Genomic DNA, 22,973 nt, shown 5'->3' with positions numbered 1-22,973 from the left:
GCGAGACAGGCTCAACTGGTGGTGGGGTGATGGAGGTTGCCGGTTAGCACACTGAAACAGCAATGTGATAGATTGTGAGCAGACTTATAAAGCAATGGCTTACATGCGATTGGCTAGGAGTTACCCAGCTAATGATGTGATGTACAGCTGCTAGTCTTCCTGCTAGAACTACGCTCCACTTCCATTTACTGGGCAGTACGCTGTCAGAGCCAAAGGTTCAGAATTAGACCAACTGACTGTATCCCGAGAACTTAGAAAAGGAATTAATAATTCTATTGAGGCAAGGCATAGATCTAATTGGGTCAGACACTAATAATATTCCCATTCTACCATACCATATCAAATGCATTTTCGCCTTCAAGTGAGATGGCCGCGACCGGTGTCTGATATTTCGCCACTGACCACATAATATTGATGAAACGCCTGATGTTATCAGAAGAGCTGCGGCCCCGAATAAACCATTAAAGAATGGAAAGCTTCCGCCAACCATGACACAAGCCAGGATCAGTCTGATTCTTTAAAAAGACAAGATACAAGCAAGTGTAAGAGTTACCGTTCCCTGATCCAACTAGACATTAAAACATTTTCAAAACTTTTGGCTAAGTGATGACATCTCTAATACATATAGATCAGATGGGGTTTATTCAGGGCCACAGCTCTTCTTACTGTCCAAGACTTTGAAAAACCTTGCACTAGATTAAATACTTTGACCATATTCATGGCAAATTTTAACACTTAAAATAAAGGGACCCATTCTATATTTTAAATGTATACATTTATGCATTTGGCAGACGTTTTATCCAAAGCGACTTACAGTGCACTTATTAAAGGGACAATCCCACCGGAGCAAGCTGGAGTTATGTGCCTGGCTGTGGGGATCGAACCAGCGACCTTCTGATTAACAGTTATGTGCTTTAGCCCACTACGCCACCACCATTACAACACCACCACATTTTGCTGTTATTAGTATAAATAAGTCCTGGACCTATCTGCACTATTTTTAATTGTTAATAGTTTTGATTATTTTTTGTGATGTGGGCCATGTTTTAAGAGAAGTAAAAGTGCTTTTAACTTTAAAAAATGTGTCTGTGCTGATCCCTTTAACTGCTCAACCACTGGCTGAGAAAACTGCACGCCATTTCTGTATGTAAAAAGACACATGAGATGTGAGATGTCGCACCATGTAGACCAGTGTCTTTGAAAATTGAGTGTTTAGACAGAGTTGAAAAGGGATCGTTTATAAATAAATTCTGACTATTGTTGGTGAAAAAGACTTTAGATCCACTTATAATGTTAGTAAAGGAAGATCATAAGACGATAACAATTTTATTTTTTTATTTATATTAATAGTTTATATTAATTTGGTTTCTTTTTACATTTGTTCCTCTTAAATTGATTTCTTGTCAACATATTGTGTTAATTGTAGAGCTGATGGAAGTGAACAAGGAACATCAAGAACTGAATGAAGTGGAAGAGAAATATCATCATTTCATTACTGAAGAAAAATATTTGAGTTGCTCAAATTCTAAAAAGAATGGAAAGAGTTTCACTCAGTCAGAAAGCCTGAAAACACATGAAAGAATCCATACTGGAGAGAAACCATACAAGTGCTCGCACTGTGGAAAGAGTTTCACTCGACCAGACAGCTTGAAATCACATGAAAGAATCCATACTGGAGAGAAACCATACAAGTGCTCGCACTGTGGAAAGAGTTTCACTCGACCAGACAGCTTGAAATCACATGAAAGAATCCATACTGGAGAGAAACCATACAAGTGCTCACACTGTGAAAAGAGTTTCACTTTGTCAGCAAGCCTGAATACACACAAGAGAATCCATACTGGAGAGAAACCATACAAGTGCTCACACTGTGGAAAGAGTTTCACTCTGTCACAAAACATGAAAACACACAAGAGAATCCATACTGGAGAGAAACCATTCAAGTGCTCACACTGTGGAAAGCGTTTCACTCTGTTACAAAACATGAAAACACATGAGAGAATCCATACTGGAGAGAAACCATACGAGTGTTCACACTGTGGAAAGAGTTTCAGTAAGTCACACAACATGAAAATGCATGAAAGAATTCATACTGGAGAGAAACCATACCACTGTTCTTCATGTGGGAAAAGTTTCAGTGAAGCAAAAACTCTTTGGAAACATGAAAGAAAGAGTTGCCGAAGTGTTCACATTAAGAAAAAAAAAAGATCTTCAGGTCCAACTATATCAAGTAAATAGTTTACAATTCAGATAAACCCAAAGATGGAATTTCTTCCAAATGAGCAGCATCAGAAACAATTTATCATTTATTTAATTGGAGTCTGTTGGAGGTGTACCTGATTATGTATTTTAAGGCTTAGCTTCAAATCAGTGCCTCCGCTTGACATCGTCGGAAAATCAAAAGAAATCAGCCAAGACCTCAGAAAAAATCTGTGGTCCTCCACAAGTCTGGTTCATCATTGTGAGCAATTTCCAAATACCTGAAGGTGCCATGTTCATCTGTACAAATAATCGTATGGAAGTATAAACACCATGTGACCACACAGTCATCATATCGCTCAGGAACGAGACGCATTCTGTCTCCTAGAGATGATCGTAGTTTGTGTGAAAAGTTCAAATCAATCCCAGAACAACAGCAAAGGACCTTTTGAAGTTGCTGGAGGAAACAGGTAGACAAGTATCTATATCCACAGTAAAACAAGTCCTGTATCGACATAACCTGAAACACTGCTCAGCAGAGACAAATTTCACTGCTCCAAAACCACCATGAAAAAGCCAGACTACAGTTTGCAAGTGCACATGGGGACAAAGATCTGACTTTTTGGAGAAATGTCCTCTGGTCTGAAGAAACAAAATTGAAATTTTTGGCCATAATGACCATTGATATATGTTTGTTGGAAAAAGGGTGAGGCTTGCAAGCTGAAGAAGACCATCCCAACTGTGAAGCATGGGGGGGGGCATCATCATGTTGTGGGGGTTTTTGCTGCAGGAGGGACTGGCTCACTTCACAAAATATATGGCAATTTAGGAAGGAAAATTATGTGGATATATTGAAGCAACATCTCAAGACATCAGCCAGGAAGTTAAAGCTCGTCACAAATGGGTCTTCCAAATGGACAATGACCCCTCCAAAGTTGTGGCAAAATGGCTTAAGGACAACGAAGTCAAGATGTTGGAGTGGCCATCAATGCCTTGACCTCAATCTGAGGACTACAAACCTGACTCAGTTACACCAGTTCTGTCTGGAGGAATGGGACAAAATACCAGCAACTTATTGTGAGAAGCTTGTGGAAAGATCCCCAAAATATTTGACCCAAGTTAAACTATTTAAAGGTAATGCTACCAAATACTGACAAAGTGTGTGTAAACTTCTGACCCACTGGGAACGTGATGAAAGAAATAAAAAGCTGAAATAAATAATTCTCTCTGCTATTATTCTGACATTTCACATTATTAAAATGAAGTAGTGATCCTAACTGACCTAAGACAGGGAATGATTTCTACGATTAAATGTCAGGAATTGTGAAAATCAGCGTTTAAATGTATTTGGCTAAGGTTTATGTAAACTTCTGACTTCAACTATATGTTAATTGTCATTTTATCCTGCATGTCGAATACGACTGAAAATTTATCAAATCTTGGATAAGTTTACTATGATATAAGTTTTGCACCTAAAGCATACAATACAGAGAGTGATGTACAAACTAGGGATGCACTGATACCACCTTTTCTCTTCTGATCTGAAATTGGAAAATCTCAGTATCGGCCGATCCTGATCTGATACCAGCATTGTTGTTTTTGCATAATCAGTTTAGAATATCTTTACCTCAGTGTTTGGAGGTACTCTTTATATGTTTTTTGTTTTTTTACCAGCTCGCTCATAACTTTGGTAACGTGTTTGTTGATTTATCTTTAACTGACTGCATAACATATTCAGAATTAGTTGTCAGCCTTAAAGTAAGAGCTCCAGGTCACACCTATGGATGACGTGGACGGATGGCAGTAAGGTGCTTAGAAGTTTTCCTGAAAGTTTGCACTGGTGAGCTGTTACCAACCACCGAAGCGAATGCAAAAACACCTTAGACAGTGGGCATACGCTTAATGAATGAAGTCACAATCCAAAACTTCTCACTCCCTTATTAAACTGATTGGCACAAAATGGTGAAAAATAAGAAAAAAACACTGAAAAAAAATATGTTCAGACAGCAGGATCTAGGTGATTTCATTTTTTTTTATCCTGCTTCGAAGTGCATTTCTCTCAGAGAAACAAAATGGTCCCTTAATGTTAGTATATGGTTCCTATTTGGTTATTTTTTGGGGGGGAAGCAATTCTTAACATTCTAGGAAGGCACATTTTTATTCTCTAGCTTTTGACTGAGATTGCAATCTATGGTCATCCATTTTTTTTATTATTAATTATTAAGGTGAAAACGTGAACAATGCCCGCAGAGACTTTATATATAATGCTGAAATATAAACATGTTTTTTTAATGCCTACTTTCGCTATTTCATATCTTTTTCAAAGCTATATCCATGTAGTTACAGTTTCCAGTGTCAAAAGAATTTAGATCATTAGTTTTGTACAGCAGTACCACCACTCCCTACATGCAAAGTATGCAGCCTGCGTAAGGCACCATGTGCAGTAATGCTGTCTGTTCGCGCTACAGATGTCAATTGCATTTTCAGTAGAGTAAAAGACTAAACAACATGAATATAATGCAAATATTACTATATTATGTATAGCGCAAGTCATGTTTTAAAATATGTAAACTAAGTAAGTGTTTAAAGAAAGATTTAGTATGAATTGTAAGATTAATGTCTAATGTCTTTGAAGTCCATCCTGGATTAACTGCAGAAGTTTACTTAGATGCATTGTCCTTTGTTAATTGGCTGATGAAGGCTTTTTTTTTGCAATTAAATTGTAGTCTATGTATTCCATTTCAAGAGTGTAGTCCATCAATAGACAAAGGTGATGCAGACAGAGATAAATGAGGTGCATCGCAGTTCAACTGGCAGGACATTGTGGTGAGGTTCGGTGTGGTCCATCCTAAGTCCAAGGTTCAGGCATTGGCATATGAAGTATCCAATGTCTTAAAGTTGGAGTTGGCATCATTTCAAGGATGAAATATGTAAATCAACCATAAATGGAAGAAGTTTGAAACCAAGGCTCTTCCTAGAGCTGGCTACCCAGCCAAACTGAGCAATCAGGGGAGAAGGACACAGGGATGTGACCAAGAACTAGATGGTCACTCTGACAGAGCTCCAGCATTTCTCTGTGGAGAGAGGAGAACCTTCCAGAAGAACAACCATCTCTGCAGCACTCCACCAATCAGGCCTGTATGGTAGAGTGGCCAGATGGAAGCCACTCCTCAGTAAAAGGCACATGACAGCCTACCTGGAGTTTGCCAAAAGGCAGCTGAAGGACTCAGACCATGAGAAACAAAATTCTCTGGTCTGATGAATAAAAGATTGAACTGTTTGGCCTGAATGGCAAGTGTCATGTCGCTTCACGCTATTCTCCACAGCATCCACAAACAACTCAGCACGACCCCACTGAGAGCGAGAACCACGCATTATAGTGATCATGAGGAGGTTACCCCATGTGACTCTACCCTCCCTAGCATTTGGGCCAATTTGGTTGCTTAGGAGACCTGGCTGGAGTCACTCAACATGCCCTGGATTTGAACTCGCAACTGCAGGTGTAGTAGTCGGTGTCTGTACTTGCCGAGCTACCCAGGCCCCCACTTGTCTTGGTGTTAAATGAAGGCATTGCATAACAAAACTATTATTTTTTCACTCTGCGGTGCAAATAAAGTGTTTCACTTTGCTTGAAGTATATGATGCTGCAGCAGTGAAGGACTCGTCTTGAGTGACAGTCTGACAGCGCACGCTTCGTAAAATCCATTCAATAATCTCTCAATAAATTATGCATTAATTCAAATTGGACCCAGTATTGTAACGACAGGAATGCCGCCCATTGTAACGAAGTAAAAGTAAAAACATTTCATTAGAAATTTACTTGATTAATATTAAAAAGTACCCTCTTTTAAACCTACCCTAAAAGTATTTTTTTCTCTAAAAAGTTACACAAGTAAATGTAACAAATTAAATGTAGTGCGTTACCATCCACATACCGGTCAAAAATTCTGAAACACTTGACTGAAATCCTCTTTTCCTTCCTTCTGGCCGCAGGTATAGACTGCCCATGTGCAGAAAGCCCAGTTATGGTAGGAGTTTTGTTCCTATTCGCTCTGTGCACAGGGTGACGCGACGAACGTTCAAAATCTGTGTGGTGGGCGGGGGGACTTCCGGTTTAGGTTACTACCGGTATTTCCGATGTAGATGTTGTTGAAGAGTGAGTGGCAAGCTATCAGTGAGTACCGTATGTAAAATGTTAACAGTAAATAAGAAACGTCTTACATATCAGTATCAAATTGGCAACTCTAAATTACATTGTAGAGTTCCTCGATGTGCCGTTTCATCGAGGTATAATTCTGAAGTAAGTTTTCATCGTTTTCCGCATCAGCCTGAGGTACGAGCTCAGTGGCTAGTCAAGATACAAATTATTTAAACTTACGAGACTGTGTTACGTGACTTTTGAACAAGTTAAAACGTGCCCTTTGTTGAAGAAACGCCCATACATTTATTCAATGTCAGATAGTAAAATGAACATATAATAAACCACATGTGACCAACAACTAAAATTAATCGTTTAATAAGTATTTTGTTAAGGTTACTTTCTAGCCTAACGTCACCTAGCATCATCGCTAACGTTAGGGCTACAGCTAGCTAAAGACATAGCATAACTTACCTTCATAATTGTCAATGAATGAAGAGACTTATATCTTGAAACCCTTTTCCCTCTTGCTCTTGGGAGCCGATGATGACGCTTGAATTATTCGGTGTACGTTGTTTATCGTTATCCTTGGCAGATGTTGAAGGGATCTGGTGTTGAAAGCCATGTTTATCTGGTCCTAGTCTTACCTGACAGTTACCGACGTCGTCGATGAAGCTAATGTAATGTTAGACCGGAAATGCCATCACCCAACAGTGACGTCTGACAATCATGGAACGTTCGTAAAATCAACTAGCGAATGGCTATACGAGCTTTAATCACACAGTCCGTCCGTCCGTCCATCCATCCATCCCATATCCAACCCTCCAAATGTTTCTCATGATCTTAAAAATCTTTTGATCTGAAGGGGTATGCTTAAATGTTTGAAATCATTTTTGTTGACGAAAATATAATATTTGTTTATTTCATTACAAAACTAAAATTTTTTTTTTTTTAAGTTTTTGAAATTGATGTCTTGGACCAAATGATAAAGAGAGGCCCAACATAGATGGGAACTCCTTCAATACTGTTTAAAAAGCATCTCAGTGTGATTCATCAAGAAGTTGTTGAGAAAATGTCAAGCATACATGTCTGCAAAGTCTAGACAAAGGGGGACTACTTTGAAGATGTTAAAATATAACACAGTTTTGATTTATTTTGGATTTGTTTTTAGTCACAACATAATTCCCATAGTTCCATTTATGTTATTCCATAGTTTTGATGACTTTACTATTATTCTAAAATGTGGGATAAATAAATAAATAAGAATGAGTGGTTCAAAACTTTTGACCAGTAGTATATAATCCAGTATTACTAACTGGTAGCATGTATAGATTAATATTAAATCTATTAGACATTATTTTAATAGGCTTCAACTTTGATAGATTTAGTTAAAGGTGTTAACAAACACTACATTTTATTTTTTTAGTCATATGAAAGAGATTCATAATCATAGAATAATTTATATAGAACGATAAAACCTGTCACTTTTTCCTGTATAATGTTGTAAAACAGTTAAAAGTATTTAATGTATTTTAAAGTTAGACAGCAGGACTGATTAATCAGATGTTTGCGTTTTATTCACTCCAGTCCAGCAGGAGGCGGAAATTCACCGGAAGTTGTTTTATAAACCGACAGAAAACACCGGAAGAAGAAAGAACTCCGACATCCCAAATAGTGCACTATATAGTGAATAGGGACGAATTCAGACACTTCAGAATTCAGTTTGAGCGCTCAGTTCGGTACGTGTTCAATGTGTTTTACATTATTTGTGAGATTAATATTTATTTATATATGTTGTTTTTCTCTCTTTTGTGTTTTAATGACTGTAAAATAAGTTTTTATCGACGCATGTCGCTTTGTTTTGTTACAGACGCTTTAAAAAATCCCTTTCAGGAGAAACAAACAGAAATGTGAGAATATTCTGCTTAAATGAGTCTTTAAATCCAGCGACTGACTGTAAATGAGTTCAATGAAGGTGATAATATATATTGGAGAGACGGACACAAACAAACGCTTTTTGGTTTCCTCAAGTTTGTGTAAATACTTTTGGGATTACTGGTCATATGCAAGAGATGAACAAAACAACTAAAACACTTCAGAACAGGTTTATTTCCACTTTCTGTCTGTCTGTGGCTAAACTCATGTTTCTATTTTAGTCCAGTTTGAAGACGTGTTGGTAAATTTCAATCTTGACAAACTTTGACTAACGTTCCAGAAACGTCGCGCTAATGTCCTAAAAACGTCCCTTAAAAGAGGTTATTGCAGCATGTTCCCCTGATCTTCAGATAACTTATACGAGTTGACGTTTTCATAATTATATTATTTTTGTAGTCAGTCAATATGTGTTTTGGATATCATACTTAATTGACAAAATCTCTGTCAATAAAACGACAATTGACCACATCTGCTGAATATTACTCGAGTAAATGGACGAACAATCACATTTTATTTTCAATCACATCTTTGGCTTCAAACGATTATGAAAACAATATAATCAAGATTATACGATTATTGTGCTGCATTTCGTTTTTCTGTGAAACACCAGCTTTAGTTCTTTAAAGCATCCTTTGTTAAAGTTAAAATAATTAGGAAGCGGTTTATGAATATAAACTCGGAAAATAGAATTTCAATGTGTGGTCAGCGTCACGTCTATGAGTAGTGTTAAGTGACCCGATCTAAGGGGGAAAGATTGAAACATCCCTCAAGCGTGCTTGCTGCAGCTAGATTATAACGTGATTGCTTCCAACGCAGTGAATCATAATATATGTGTCACGTTCAATGCGTGTTCTCATCATGAAGAAGACCAGCGATACGCAGCTCTATTAAGAAGAGAAGGTTTGTTTTTTGTGAATTAAAGATGGATTGACATGAACCGAAAGTAAGAGAGGTAGCCTTCGCCCCATTATACAGTCTGTTTTAGCTTATTTTCCAAAATTATATCTAAAACCCCTTTAAAACAACGTAGGAGCTATACGGAGTATGTGGAATACAATATTTAATCAGGGCTTTGTCAGGGTTCGTGTCTCTCCGTTGTGCACACAATCACAACAGCCTTTGTTGGACTGCTAAACGGTGACATCACTGTTAGTATGTGTGTGTTTGTGTGGTAGCCTTCATATCAGACAAGTGGATTTTTGAAGGGGCATGTGAAAGACAATTTTACTTGCCCGACCGGACAAGCAGACTGATTAAAATGCCAATAACTGCCTGTATTTGTGATAGTCAAGACCTGTGTCACTTATTAGAAAGTTAATATTCTTATTCTGCTGCTGAAGGTAATTTTTTAATTTGCTACCAATCTAGTAACAGCTGCACCCAGTTTGATTGACAGGCATCGTGTGTGTGTGTGTGTGTGCTGAACATGCTCACGCTAATGTGCACTTGAACGGTCAAATACATTTAAAAGTTCCACCAAAATGCCCGTCGTGGTGAGGTATTCATGTAAACACAGATAGTGATGTCTAAAGTGAACATAAACAGTGGAGAAAAAAGCAGATTTGTATTAAAATGTCAGACTTGTAAGTATTAATGTTATAACCTGCTGCTGTCTAGTGTGTCATTATAATAATCAAACAACCATAACAGAAAATGAGAACGCTAACAGCTCTTGACTGGGTACCTTTAGTAGCTTTAAAAAGTATTCATGTATTATAATCGTAGGAAGACCAGTATGAGTTTTGAGGCATTTCTTTCTGAATATTTGCTTGAAAACTTGATACTGCTGTTAAAAATGCACTGGATTTTCTTAATTTGTTCTATTATTTTTAATCTATTTCTATTCATTGCTTATTCTTTTTATTGTTATTTTATTACTGACGGTTTACTGGTCTTGACCATTTACTTAAGAACTAGAGACATTCAGAATTATGGAACACTACCGACTACTGAAATGTTGGTATTGTGATAATATATAGCCGTTATTGTACATGTTAGATCTTGCTGCAATAACATGATTATTAAGTTTATTTAATTCCATATAAGAGTGAGCTCCCCTGCTGTAAATGGTGGTGATGGAGGCATTTCTTTATTTGACTAAAATAATTATCATATGACAATCGTATCCTCCACAACTCACAACAGCTCTCGAGTCAACAGTAACTGATCCGAGGACAGCAGTTCTCGAGTCAACAGTAACTGATCCGAAGACAGCAGTTCTCGAGTCAACAGTAATTTATCCGAGGACAGCAGCTCTCGAGTCAACAGTACATTGAGTGGATCACAGCAGCTCTCGAGTCAACAGTAATTGATCCGAGGACAGCAGTTCTCGAGTCAACAGTAACTGATCCGAGGACCGCAGCTCTCGAGTCAACAGTAACTGATCCGAGGACCGCAGCTCTCGAGTCAACAGTAACTGATCCGAGGACCGCAGCTCTCGAGTCAACAGTACGTTGAGTCGATCACAGCAGCTCTCGAGTCAACAGTACGTTGAGTCGATCTCAGCAGCTCTCGAGTCAACAGTACATTAAGTCAATCACATTTAACATTGTAGATGTCTCTCTGACATTGGCGTCTTTTGATAATTCATATATTGCGTTCATCGCTCATGGAGCGAGCTCCGATTTGCCTAATGATTTCTGGCTTTTGCCGGCGATCTCCACAAAACTGTAGGTGACTGAATATTGTTGTGGCAAAAACAATAATTAAACAAATATGCATCAAGATAAGAGACATCGGGATCCAAATTATATTTTAAAAGATAGTTTATTCTTTTAAAAGAGGTTTGTTCACAAAAGTATCGCGACAGCTACCTTGCAATAGGAACAAGACCTAACTCACACAGAAAACACATGGCCTATTTAACCCCCCTGTCCTCAAAGTCCCTTCTTCCATAATTTTCCACTCATCCCAGTAAAACCAGATTTAGCTGGTTTTAGAAATACCATTGACTCTTCTAAGCCCCCCTGGGTTTTACTGTCCTTACATCTGTGAGGTCATCAAAAGTCATAATCCCTCTGTCTTTCCCGTACTCATATTGAGGAGTTCAAAAGGCTTTTTCCTGACCATCTGTTTTACTGTGTGTGTGTCTCCGTTCCTGCCAGGTGAAAAAGAAAATACTAGAGGAGAGAAACATGATTGAATCGAAAGAAAATCCACATAATGCCTTAAAGAAAGTAAAATATAAATTTTCCACAACAATATCGAGCCTAAAAAAATCTTGTAGTATAAACTCGCCATAACACAGACCTGCTATTCACCTCCCCCAGTGTAAAAAACAAAACCTTTCTCTATGAAAGAAATGGGAAGATCATGAGACTCCAGCATCCTGTGGCTCATCTCCTGCATAACACCACACTTAAGGAAGTTTATGTGGTTCTGTAGCTAACCAATTGTACCATCTCAAAAACAAAGTTATTTGTTTAACAGCAGTTCTTGTGTATAATCATTAAATGTTCAGTCTTTTTGAGTATGATGAATGTCAGTCCATTATAATGATGATGTTTTTGTGTTCAGATGTTCATCATGAGAGAGCAGGTGGATGTGATTCATGCTGGAGAACAGCAGTTGCTGCAGACACCAGTGAAGATTGAAGTGAAGCATGAGGAGATAAAAGAAGAAATCACAACAGAAGAAGAGCAGAGAGATGAAGATGATGAACAGCAGATGCTGCAGACACCAGTGAAGATTGAATTGAAGCAGGAGGAGATAAAAGAAGAAATCACAACAGAAGAAGAGCAGAGAGATGAAGATGATGAACAGCAGATGCTGCAGACACCAGTGAATATTGAATTGAAGCAGGAGGAGATAAAAGAAGAAATCACAACAGAAGAAGAGCAGAGAGATGAAGATGATGAACAGCAGATGCTGCAGACACCAGTGAAGATGTGTTCAGTGAAGCTGCTGGACTGCAGGAACCTGATGAAGATGAGAGGAGAAACCACAGCAGAGGAACAACAGAGTGATGAAGATGATGATGAAATAAAAGCAGAGGAACAACAGAGTGATGAAGATGATTTTATTCCTTCTGGTATGTTTCTTCCTTTTAATGTTTATAACAGTATAAAGGATGGGCAAGGAGGAGGCGGGAACTGTACAAAGCTTCAAAGTAATATTTTAATGAAATTATAAAAAGACACAAAACACACACCACAGCTGCATGTGGCTCTCTCTCGAACTGCCGCATCCGGCTGCATTTATCCCTCTCGTCGGCTGATTAGCCCGATTGGGTGCTGGGCATGCGTAGTCACGGCCTGTCCCGCCCTCCTCCTCATCTAATTACTCCCTTGTTTGCCTCAGACCGGGCATGACGTCCTCATTCATGATGGCTGCTCCCATGATCATGATGTGGCATGCCTATGTGCACTGCTGTTTGTCTGTAGTGCTTTCTTAAATGCATGTAAACGGGTTTGTTGTATTACACATGTGACGGGCCAGTTGCTTTCCCACTCTCACTTCCCAGCTTCATGATGTACACTCACTGACCACTTTATTAGGTGTCACTACTGTCAGCTAAGAACATGAAACTGTGGCTGCAATGGGCACAGGCTCACCAAAACTGGATGGTAGATGATTGGAAAAACGCGTTTTAAAGAATCTCCATTTCTGCTGCGACATGCAGATGGTAGGATCAGAATTTGGCGTAAACAAAATGAATCCATCCTGCCTAGTCAACATTTCAGGCTGGAGGTGGTGGTGTAATTGTGTGGGGAATGTTTTCTGGGCACACATTGGGCACCTTAATACCAATTGAGCATCCTTTAAAGGCCACAGCCTACCTGAGTATTGTTGCTGACCATGTGCATCCCTTTATGACTGCGGTCTACCCATCTTCTAATGGTTACTTCCGGCAAGTTAACATGCCATGCCACAAAGTACATGCCATCTCAATCTGGTTCCAGGAACGTGACAATGAATTCAGTGTACTCAGGCCTCTGCCGTCACCAGATCTAAATCCAATAGAGCACTTTTAGAATGTGGTGGAAAGGAACATTCGTGGCATGAATGTGCAGCTGACAAATCTGCAGGAACTGCTTGATAATGTCATGTCAGCTTGGAAAAGAATGTATAAGGAATGTTTTCAACACCTTGTTGAATCCATGCCACAAAGAATTCATGCTTTTCTGAAAGGGAGTTTCTACCCAGTGGTAGAGAGGTGAACCTAATATAGTCACTGAGAAATTCTGCTCCACGCTAACATGACAACATCACATAGTTGCTGCAGATTGATTGGCTGCATATTCATGCTGCGAATGTCTCATTCCAACACATCGTAATGATGCTCTATTGAATTGAGATCTGTTGACTATGGAGACCATTGGGGTACACTGAACTCATTGTCATGTTAATTACTTTTAGACTCCCTAGAGTCTGTACTGACACCAAGAGCTTTAAGGGAGACCTTCAGGCTGTCCTTGAAGCATTTCTTCAGCATGCCGACAGAATGCTTATATGTTGCATAAGCATTTAGGACAGTAGTGAGTACCACGATACAGTAGACCTCAGTTTGGTGGTTAGGCTGTTTCCCATATGCTCTTGTGAAGTCTCTCAAAGGCAAAACTTCAGTTGGAGATAGTTTTGTAAATTTCTGCATCTGTGTTGACTGTTCTGGAGAGTGTGCTGCCCAATTAGGTGTCCTGTCACTATGAAATGTGGTTGTTCATAATGCTTTTCTGGAGCAGGCTGGTACAAGACTTCAGTCTTTGTGGTGTTAATGGTGAGACTGAAGTTGTCTCAGGCTGAAAAAGAATGGTCCATCTCCAACTGCATCTTTTGTTCTGAGGGTGCAGTCATCAGCCAAGAGAAAGCTGGTAAGCTTTTGAAGCATGACTAGCCCCCCAGCCTTGTATACCTCTGCAGGGATAGTGTCTGGTTCCAGAGCTTTTCTGCTGGACAGCTGCTTAATGGCTTTCTGGACTTCATGCTCATTAGGAGGGGTGTCCAGGTCGTTGTTCACCTCTATCTGGGGCAGGCGGGCGATGGCTTCATAGTAAATTGACGCTGGCCAATTGAGGACATGTTGAAGTGTTAAGCCCATCTCTCCAAGATCTACACCTTCTCTGTAAGGAGTAGATCCATCTGTGGTGAGAATGGGGGAATACCCCATGGACTGTGGGCCATAGAGGGGAAAATCACATGCACCACATACACTATAAAATATAGAAATACATATATAAAATATATAGTATGGAAAGTTAAAGAAAACTACACAACCACCTCTGTAATATCTGGAAATAAAGCGACGCAATCTTCTTCAAATGCCATGATTCAAGCATAGCAGGGAACATATATTGCTGTGTAGAATGCTGCTTACTGACATAGCAGGAGGTGTCCAGTTACCTTGTCAGGTTGGGGTTCTGCCTGACAGGACCGTGGCAGAATTAGCCTGCCTCTGTTTTGTGTGCCCCCTTTGTGTGAGCGCATGGGTCCGGTTGATTTGGACCACCATGCGTGTGTTTCCTTTATGTGCTCTCTGGTGATGTCATGGTCCTTTCAACTGGTCAGATAGTTTTTTTTTAATGAGGACCATGACATCATCGTCCCCTGTCCATCTTGTGTTTGGTGTACATGCTTTGTGTGGGTGCCTGGGTCTGGTGTGTGTTATCGCAGTGCACGAGTTGCCGCTGTGCACCCTCCGGTGATGTCATGGCCCTGTCACCTTCCAGGTTGAGTTTTTGTCTGTTTTTGCTGTTCCCCTGCTGCAGCCAGCACCCATGCCTGCCACGACCAACACACCGTTGTCCACGTTTGCCATGGCCCATGGACTGTCGTCCATGCCTGCCATGGCCAACGAGCCAGCACCCATGCTACCCATGGTCAACAAGCTTGTTCCTGAAGCCTTGGCCATCCCAGTGCCAGCATCCTCAGATGGCCGCTCCCATGATCATGATGTGGCGCGCCCATGTGCACTGCTGTTTGTTTGTAGTGCTTTCTTAAATATATGTATACGGGTTCGTTGTATTACACCTGTGGTTTTAAAGTGGTTCTGTGCTCCATATACACATTCTATCTATCTATCTATCTGCTGCCCTGAGTGACCGATGTACTCTTATGTTCAGTTCGGTGTGCTAACATGCGATTGAGCATCTTATTTAAAGTGCCCCTGATTTACTTTAAATGCACATTTGCGTAATTTCACATACAGTATATTTTAGGCCGCTACAATTGACTATACGCATTTAAAATAACCCAATGACAACATGTTTTTGTTGACAGCAAGGGAAAGAGCATTTCATTCACTGGAGGATGTTCTCATCTACAAACTTCCGTGTCCACTCCTTCAGTTTCCAAAATAAAAGTCCCTTTGATTTTCAAACAAAAAGCCTCCACTGAAATAAAAACTTAAGGGTTTAACCAGACTGCACCGTAAATAAATTATTAAACAAACTACTGTTGAATAATAATAATAATAATGCATTATCATAGTAATGTTGATAATTATTATCATACAATAATATATTTCTATAATAATTTCTTTCTCAACTATTCCTTATATGCTCTCCCTGGTTTCCCTCCCTTTCTTTGATGTTTACTGTTCTTTAAGTGTTCATGTTTTCTGTCTTTTTCGTTTGTTTTATGTTCCCTTTGGGATACCAGATGGTGGGAGTGGGGTACTGTCACGGTCACCTTGTCAGGTTGAGTTTCTGCCTGAGGACCATGACATCATTGTCCTCTGTCGGTCTTGTGTTTCCTGTAATTATGTGTAAGCTGCCATCCAGTCTGGTGTGGGCTACCGCAGTATGCATGTTACTGTTGTGCTCCCTACAGTGATTTCACAGCCGTAACCCTTGCCAGATTGAGATTTTGTCGTCTGTTTTCATCAAAGTGTGTTTAAGTTTTGTTCTACTGTTTCAGGTGCCGTTGGTATGCTGAATCAGCATGAAATCAAAAAGTGGCCACCAGCTGCATTTTTAGTACTGCAGTGAATCTTGGCCTCATGGACTGCACCAGATTTGCCAGTTCTTGCTGTGCGATGTTACCCCACTGTTCCAAGGCACTTGAAAGTTCCTGGACATTTCTGGGGGGAATGGCCCTAGCCCTGACCCTCCAATCCAACAGGTCCCAGACGTGATCATTGGAATTTAGATCTGGGCTCTTCGCTGGCCATGGCAGAAAACTGTCTTGCAGGAAATCATGCAAAGAACGAACAGTATGGCTAGTGGCATTATCGTGCTGGAGGGTCATGTCAGGATGAGCCTGAAGGTAGGGTACCACTTGAGGGAGGAGGATGTCTTCCCTGTAACACACAGCATTGAGATTGGCTGCAATGTCAGCAAGCTCAATCCGATGATGCGGTGACACACCGCCCCAGACCATGACAAACCAAATCTATCCTGCTCCAGAGTACAGGCCTCGGTGTAACGCTCATAGATTCCTTCGATGATAAATGCGAGTCCGACCATCACCCCTGGTGAGACATAACTGTGTCTCGTCAGTGAAGAGCACTTTTTGCCAGTCCTGTCTGGTCCAGCGAAGGTGGGTTTGTGGCCATAGGCGACATTGTTGCCGGTGATTTCTGGTAAGGACCTGCCTTCCAACAGGCCTACAAGCCCTCAGTACAGACTCTCTTAGCCTATTGTGGACAGTCTGAACACTGATAGGGGGGATTGTGCATTCCTGGTGTAACTTGGGCAGTTGTTGCCATCCTGTACCTGTCCCACAGGTGTGATATTCTGATTTACCGATCATGTGCAGGTGTTGTTACACGTAGTCTGCCACTGCAAGGACGAACAGATGTCCTTCCCGTCTCACTGTTGCACTGTCTTGGGCATCTCACAGTATGAACATTGCAATTTATTGCCCTGGCCACATCTGCGGTCATCATGCCTCCATGCAGCATGCCTAAGGTACGTTCACGGATGACCAGGGACCCTGAGCATCTTTATTTTGGTGTTTTTCAGAGTCAGTAGAAAGGTCTGTTCTAAATTTTTATAACTGTGACCTTAATTGCCGCTTGTCTGTAATCTGTTAGTGTCTTAACGACCATTCCACTGCTGCATGTTCAATAATTGTTTATGGTTCATTGGACAGGCATGGAAAACTTTGTTTAACCCTTTAAAATAAAGATCTGTAAAGTTGTTTAAAAATTCTTACAAATATACAGTGTCCTGAATTTTTTTTATTTAAAGTTACATTAATGAGTTTATTTGCATTTCATGTAATGTTAACCTTTATTGCACCAATAATTACAAATGAAAGATGTCATGTGCATGTTTAAATAAAGTGTATAAATAGCTTGTAAAATATTACATGGTAAGCTTTAACTGCGAGTTCCATGTTCGTTTTCAATGAGAGAGATGAATGAACGGAGGCAGCAACACTTGTCAAGCTTGTTCACAAGAATTTTATCACACTGTCATTCAGGACCACATGCAGCGCTCACCATGCAATATAAAATGACGCTGTTTCCTGTTGCTGCTAGCACTTATTTGTAGCCTGCTTACCATTACATATCTTTCTATTTTTAGCATTTAATATTTATTCTCTCCCATTTTTGCATGCATAAACTTTTTAATGCAATACAACTATGTGCATTTTACCATGCACAGCCACCTTTCCACTTTTATTGCTGTTAAACTGTGTGTTTTACCGCACACATTTTTTACATGGATCATTGCATTAATCTCAAACGGCATACTCGTAGGGCAAAGCAACGCCACTTTCCTATTCCTATCAGGATTTCCAATCGATTTACCCTACTAAGTGATGCAACCACTGAGAATCATGTTGAAAGTGCCCTTGATATTGGTGATTCTGTTGTAAGAAATGTATAAATGGAGACTTAAGCCACTACTGTTAAATGCATTTTGGGTGCCAGAGCATCAGATATCAGTTCAAATGTACAAGTGATGGCTAATGCTAAATGTAGATTTTCTAAGATTGTTATTCATGTCTGCACTAACAATGTCCGGCTTTGCCAGTTGGAGATCACTAAAGATCATTTTAAAAAGGTGTGTGAGTTTGCTAAAACAATGTCAGACACTGTAACATGCTCTTGCTCCCTTCCTGCTTGTCGTGGTGACAAGGTTTATAATAGATTAGTGTCACTGAATGGCTAGATGTCTGAGTTGTGTCTGGAGAATTGCGTAGGATTCATTGACAATTGGGAGAGTTTTTGGGGAAGACCTCACCAGCTAAAGAGAGACAGACTCCATTCCCCCATAGAAGGTGCCACTCTCCTCTCCTCTCTATTAATATGGCTCATAATCTTAATAGTGATATTGTTTGACTAACTGGGGCCCAGGTCAGGAAGCAGACAAACTGGCTAATCCGAACCTGTGTGCTAGCTTCCTTGAGACATCACACAGGTCACATAAACTACAACACAGTGAATGAATCACCTGTATACCATATAGAGACTGTGTCTGTTCCCCGAAATACTAAACACAAAACCCTCATTAAGTCATTTAGAATTTGTTTTATTGATGTCAATCTTGAAGATAAGAAAAAAAGAAGATAAACATATAAAGGTAGGGCTACTAAATGTTAGATTGCTCTCATCCAAATCACCAATTTTAAATGAAATTATTACAGATCATAGTTTGGATTCGCTATGACTGAAACCTGGATTAAAACAGATTAATATATTAGTTTAAATGAGTACTTCCTCAGGTTATTGTTAAAAACACGAGCCTCACCTGAAAGGTCGAAGAGATGTTGCTACAATTTACAGTGATTTACATTTATGCATTTGGCAGATGCTTTTATCAAAAGCGACTTACAGTGCACTTATTAAAGGGACAATTCCCCCGGAGCAACCTGGAGTTATGTGCCTGGCTGTGGGGATCGAACCAGCAACCTTCTGATTAACAGTTATGTGCTTTAGCCCACTACGCCACCACCATTACAACACCATCACATTTTGCTGTTATTAGTATAAACAAGTCCTGAACCTATCTGCACTATTTTTAATTGTTGGTCTGTGTAAACATGCAGATGAACATTATTAATAGTTTGGATTATTTTTTGTGATGTGGGCCATGTTTTAAGAGAAGTAAAAGTACTTTTAAAAATGTGTCTGTGCTGATCCCTTTAACTGCTCAACCACTGGCTGAGAAAACTGCACGCCATTTCTGTATGTAAAAAGAGACAGGAGATGTGAGATGTCACGCCATGTAGACCAGTGTCTTTGAAAATTTAGTGTTTAGACAGAGTTGAAAAGGGATCATGTATAAATAAATTCTGACTATTGTTGGTGAAAAAGACTTTACTAACATTATAAGTGGATCTAAAGGAAGATCATAAAACTATAACAATTTCGTTTTTTTATTATTTATATTAATAGTTTATATTGTGGTTCAATTTGGTTTCTTTTTACATTTGTTCCTCTTAAATTGATTTCTTGTCAACATATTGTGTTAATTGCAGAGCTGATGGAAGTTAACAAGGAACATCAAGAACTGAATGAAGTGGAAGAGAAATATCATCATTTCATTACTGAAGAAAAATCTTTGAGTTGCTCAAATTCTAAAAAGAATGGAAAGAGTTTCTCTCATACAGAAATCCTGAAAACACATCAGAGAATCCATACTGGAGAGAAACCATACAAGTGCTCGCACTGTGGAAAGAGTTTCACTCAGTCAGTAAACCTGAAAACACACAAGAGAATCCATACTGGAGAGAAACCATACAAGTGCTCACAATGTGAAAAGACTTTCACTCAGTCAGAAAGCCTGAAAACACATGAGAGAATCCATACTGGAGAGAAACCATTCAAGTGCTCACACTGTGGAAAGAGTTTCACTCGGCCAGATGGGTTGAAATCACATGAAAGAATCCATACTGGAGAGAAACCTTACAAGTGCTCACACTGTAAAAAGAGTTTTGCTTTGGCTCAAAACCTGAGAACACACAAGAGAATCCATACTGGAGAGAAACCATTCAAGTGCTCACACTGTGGAAAGAGTTTCACTCTGTCACAAAACATGAAAACACATGAGAGAATCCATACTGGAGAGAAACCATTCAAGTGCTCACACTGTGGAAAGAGTTTCACTCTGTTTCAAAACATGAAAACACATGAGAGAATCCATACTGGAGAGAAACCATACGAGTGTTCACACTGTGGAAAGAGTTTCAGTATGTCACACAACATGAAAACACATGAAAGAATTCATACTGGAGAGAAACCATACCACTGTTCTTCATGTGGGAAAAGTTTCAGCAAAGCAAAAATAGTTTGGAAACATGAAAGAAAGTGTTGCCAAAGTGTTCACATTAAGAAAAAAAAAAGATCTTCAGGTCCAACGATGTCAAGTAAATAGGTTAAAATTCAGATAAACCCAAAGATGGAATTTCTTCCAAATGAGCAGCATCAGAAACAATTTATCATTTATTTAATTGGAGTCTGTTAGAGGTGTACCCGATTATTCTTTAACCTGATTACACACTCATTCATTCTTCAAATTTATTTAAAGTGTTCAGTAGCCTTCAGAGTTATTTATTTGGAAATCAAAATACATTGGTAGTGCTGTGTTTTACACTTTAGACTCAGTAGGGGGCAGCGCTACTGCTGAAATGAGCAGCTGGAAACACTACCAGAGTATGTTGTCCCAACCATATCGCCAGACAATTCACACAGGGGAACCGTTAATCGGTAAAGATCATACAACTCCAGTATTTTGTAAATCACTCTCGCCACCCAAGCCTACTGTGAATATTTCTTTAAACCTTAAACCAAGCACACAATAAACAAATTACAGTGGGCATACGCTTAATGAATGAAGTCACAATCCCAAACTTACAAAATGTTGTGCAAATACGTTATGTGACATCAACAAATAGCATGTAAGAATGGCTCACTCCCATTATTGCACTGATTGGCACAAAATGGTGTAAAATAAGAAAAAAACACTGACAACATTTGTTCAGACAGCAGGATGTGGGTGATTCATTTAATAATTTTTTTGAATCCTGCTTCAAAGTGCATTTCTCTCAGAGAAATAACTGGTTGTTGAGAAGTCTATGGTCATCCATTTTCTTTTTTTATTTTTTTATTCTTAATTATAATTAATATCTGTATGATGTCATTAATGTCTTTACATTTTTATTTTATTATATTTATTTTGTTTCCTTGCAAAACAATTCTGTGGATTGTAATGGAATTTTCCTTAAATGTCCAGGATTTTGTTAATTTCTTCAGCTTTTAAATGTTCTATATAAACTAGATCTGAAGTAAGTGTGAGTGGTGCTTGGCGTGGCAAAACTTGTCATCACAATGTCCCACAAAGGGCCTCCGTACACTGCCCTGAATCAAAAGATCCCACCACATGAGACGCTACGATGTTCTGATGTTGATACATGGATACTGGGATGCTCTGGATGGTTGCAAGGCAGTTGCCAGGGTGATACTAAGTCAAAATATGCCACCCCCAAGTCTCTATAACATTCTTTTTAAGCATTTTAATATTAAGAAAATATTGCATATTAGATCAACAATATATTACTTAGTTCAGTGTTGATTATTTCTAGATCAACTTGTTTGCCTGCTGTGTTTAAATATTGTCTGATGTCACTAATAAAGGCCGTCTTCATACTCTGAGGATCTGTCTAGTGTTTGATTTGTATTGACTAACATTAGCATGTGTACAAATAATACTGCATACATTCGCATGATAAAGCTTTTACCGTTCACTGTATCATTTATCACATATCATTACAATTATTCAGCCTACAGTATGAGGAAAGAATGCAACATTGGCTTTCGTATACTTGTTCTGAATCAGTTAGGTTGTAGATTTAGTTGAATCATCATCTGTGACATTTAGGTTCATATTTTTCTGTGCATGATTTGTTTAAATTACTTTTTTTGCCATTTTAATGACTGTAAAAGAAGCTCATTATCATCTGATGTAGTTTGTTTTGTTACTGGTCACATGCAAGAGATGAACAAAACAACTTTCTGTCTGTCTGTGGCTAAACTCAAGCACTTTATAGTCAACATTTTTGTGTTTATATTTTATTCCTGTGTGATGACGTATTTGTAAAGTTTTATCATTCAGAAGATTAAATAACATTCGAGAAATGACGTGATCAGATCATGAAAACGTTGCTAATTAATCCTATTAATGACGTAACTATGTGGTACCTTGATCTTCAGGCAACTTATAAGAGTTATAATTTTACTATATTTGTGGAGACATTCAATATGCCATTGGGGTACTATAGAAGATGGATCTCGCCAGGTAATAAAAATAAAACGGCCAGGCTAATTCTGACTTTTTATTTAACACTTGTGACTTTTCAATTTTCTAACTTACAATTACCTGATTTAAACACTCAATTGTGAGATATTAAATTGTAATTGTGTGAAATAAAATCATAATTGTGAGAAATAAACTTGCAATTTATTTGGCAGCCATATCACCCTGCAGTTCTTGCCTGGTTGCCCACTAAAGCGAAGCAGGGTTGAGCCTGGCCAGTACCTGGATGGGAGACCTCCTGAGGAAAACCAAGGTTGCTGCTGGAAGTGGTATTAGGGAGGCCAGCAGGGGGTGCTCACCCTATGGTCTGTGTGGGTCCTAATGCCCCAGTATAGTGACCAAGTGTTCCGCACAAGTCCTCAAAAGTGAAGCCAAAATGTCTCGATCGCCCCCGGTGACTGGTCCTAGTATAGGTCATAAACCCTGCCTCCCCATGTTATTCAACGGGACGTGAGACCAACTAAACAATTAAATTACACTTCACATATCTTTTTTCCAAA

General features: G+C 39.2%; 4 protein-coding genes across 20 annotated transcripts in view; all 4 read left to right on the top strand.

The window, feature by feature from the left end:
- LOC127625013 (zinc finger protein 239-like) overlaps window positions 1-3,405 on the top strand; it is a 99,311-nt gene extending 95,906 nt beyond the window's left edge. For both annotated transcript variants that reach the window (XM_052100059.1, XM_052100058.1), the window contains exon 3: window positions 1,427-3,405. In XM_052100059.1, the coding sequence (XP_051956019.1) occupies window positions 1,427-2,238 (812 nt within the window). In that variant the 3' untranslated portion in view covers window positions 2,239-3,405. The remainder of the gene's footprint in view (window positions 1-1,426) is intronic.
- Window positions 1-21,806, top strand: part of LOC127625003 (zinc finger and SCAN domain-containing protein 2-like) — a 138,451-nt gene extending 116,645 nt beyond the window's left edge. For 12 of the 14 annotated variants that reach the window (XM_052100037.1, XM_052100034.1, XM_052100044.1 and 9 more), the window contains exons 2-3: window positions 11,789-12,302; window positions 19,640-21,806. In XM_052100037.1, the coding sequence (XP_051955997.1) occupies window positions 11,789-12,302; window positions 19,640-20,535 (1,410 nt within the window). In that variant the 3' untranslated portion in view covers window positions 20,536-21,806. Of the gene's footprint in view, window positions 1-7,970; window positions 8,077-8,412; window positions 8,442-11,788; window positions 12,303-19,639 lie in introns of those variants that run through there. The other 2 variants (XM_052100032.1, XM_052100038.1) reach the window with 2 other exon arrangements.
- LOC127624950 (zinc finger protein 160-like) overlaps window positions 1-22,973 on the top strand; it is a 229,712-nt gene that overhangs the window by 116,723 nt on the left and 90,016 nt on the right. The gene's annotated exons all lie outside the window — the stretch shown is intronic.
- The window catches only part of LOC127624990 (zinc finger protein 501-like), a 67,455-nt gene that overhangs the window by 28,462 nt on the left and 16,020 nt on the right, over window positions 1-22,973 (top strand). The gene's annotated exons all lie outside the window — the stretch shown is intronic.

This window comes from Xyrauchen texanus, chromosome 31, assembly GCF_025860055.1.
Source record: "Xyrauchen texanus isolate HMW12.3.18 chromosome 31, RBS_HiC_50CHRs, whole genome shotgun sequence".
Lineage (NCBI taxonomy): Eukaryota > Metazoa > Chordata > Actinopteri > Cypriniformes > Catostomidae > Xyrauchen > Xyrauchen texanus.
The sequence above is the reverse complement of the archived record's forward strand: the minus strand, read 5'-3'. Positions and strand labels throughout refer to the sequence as shown.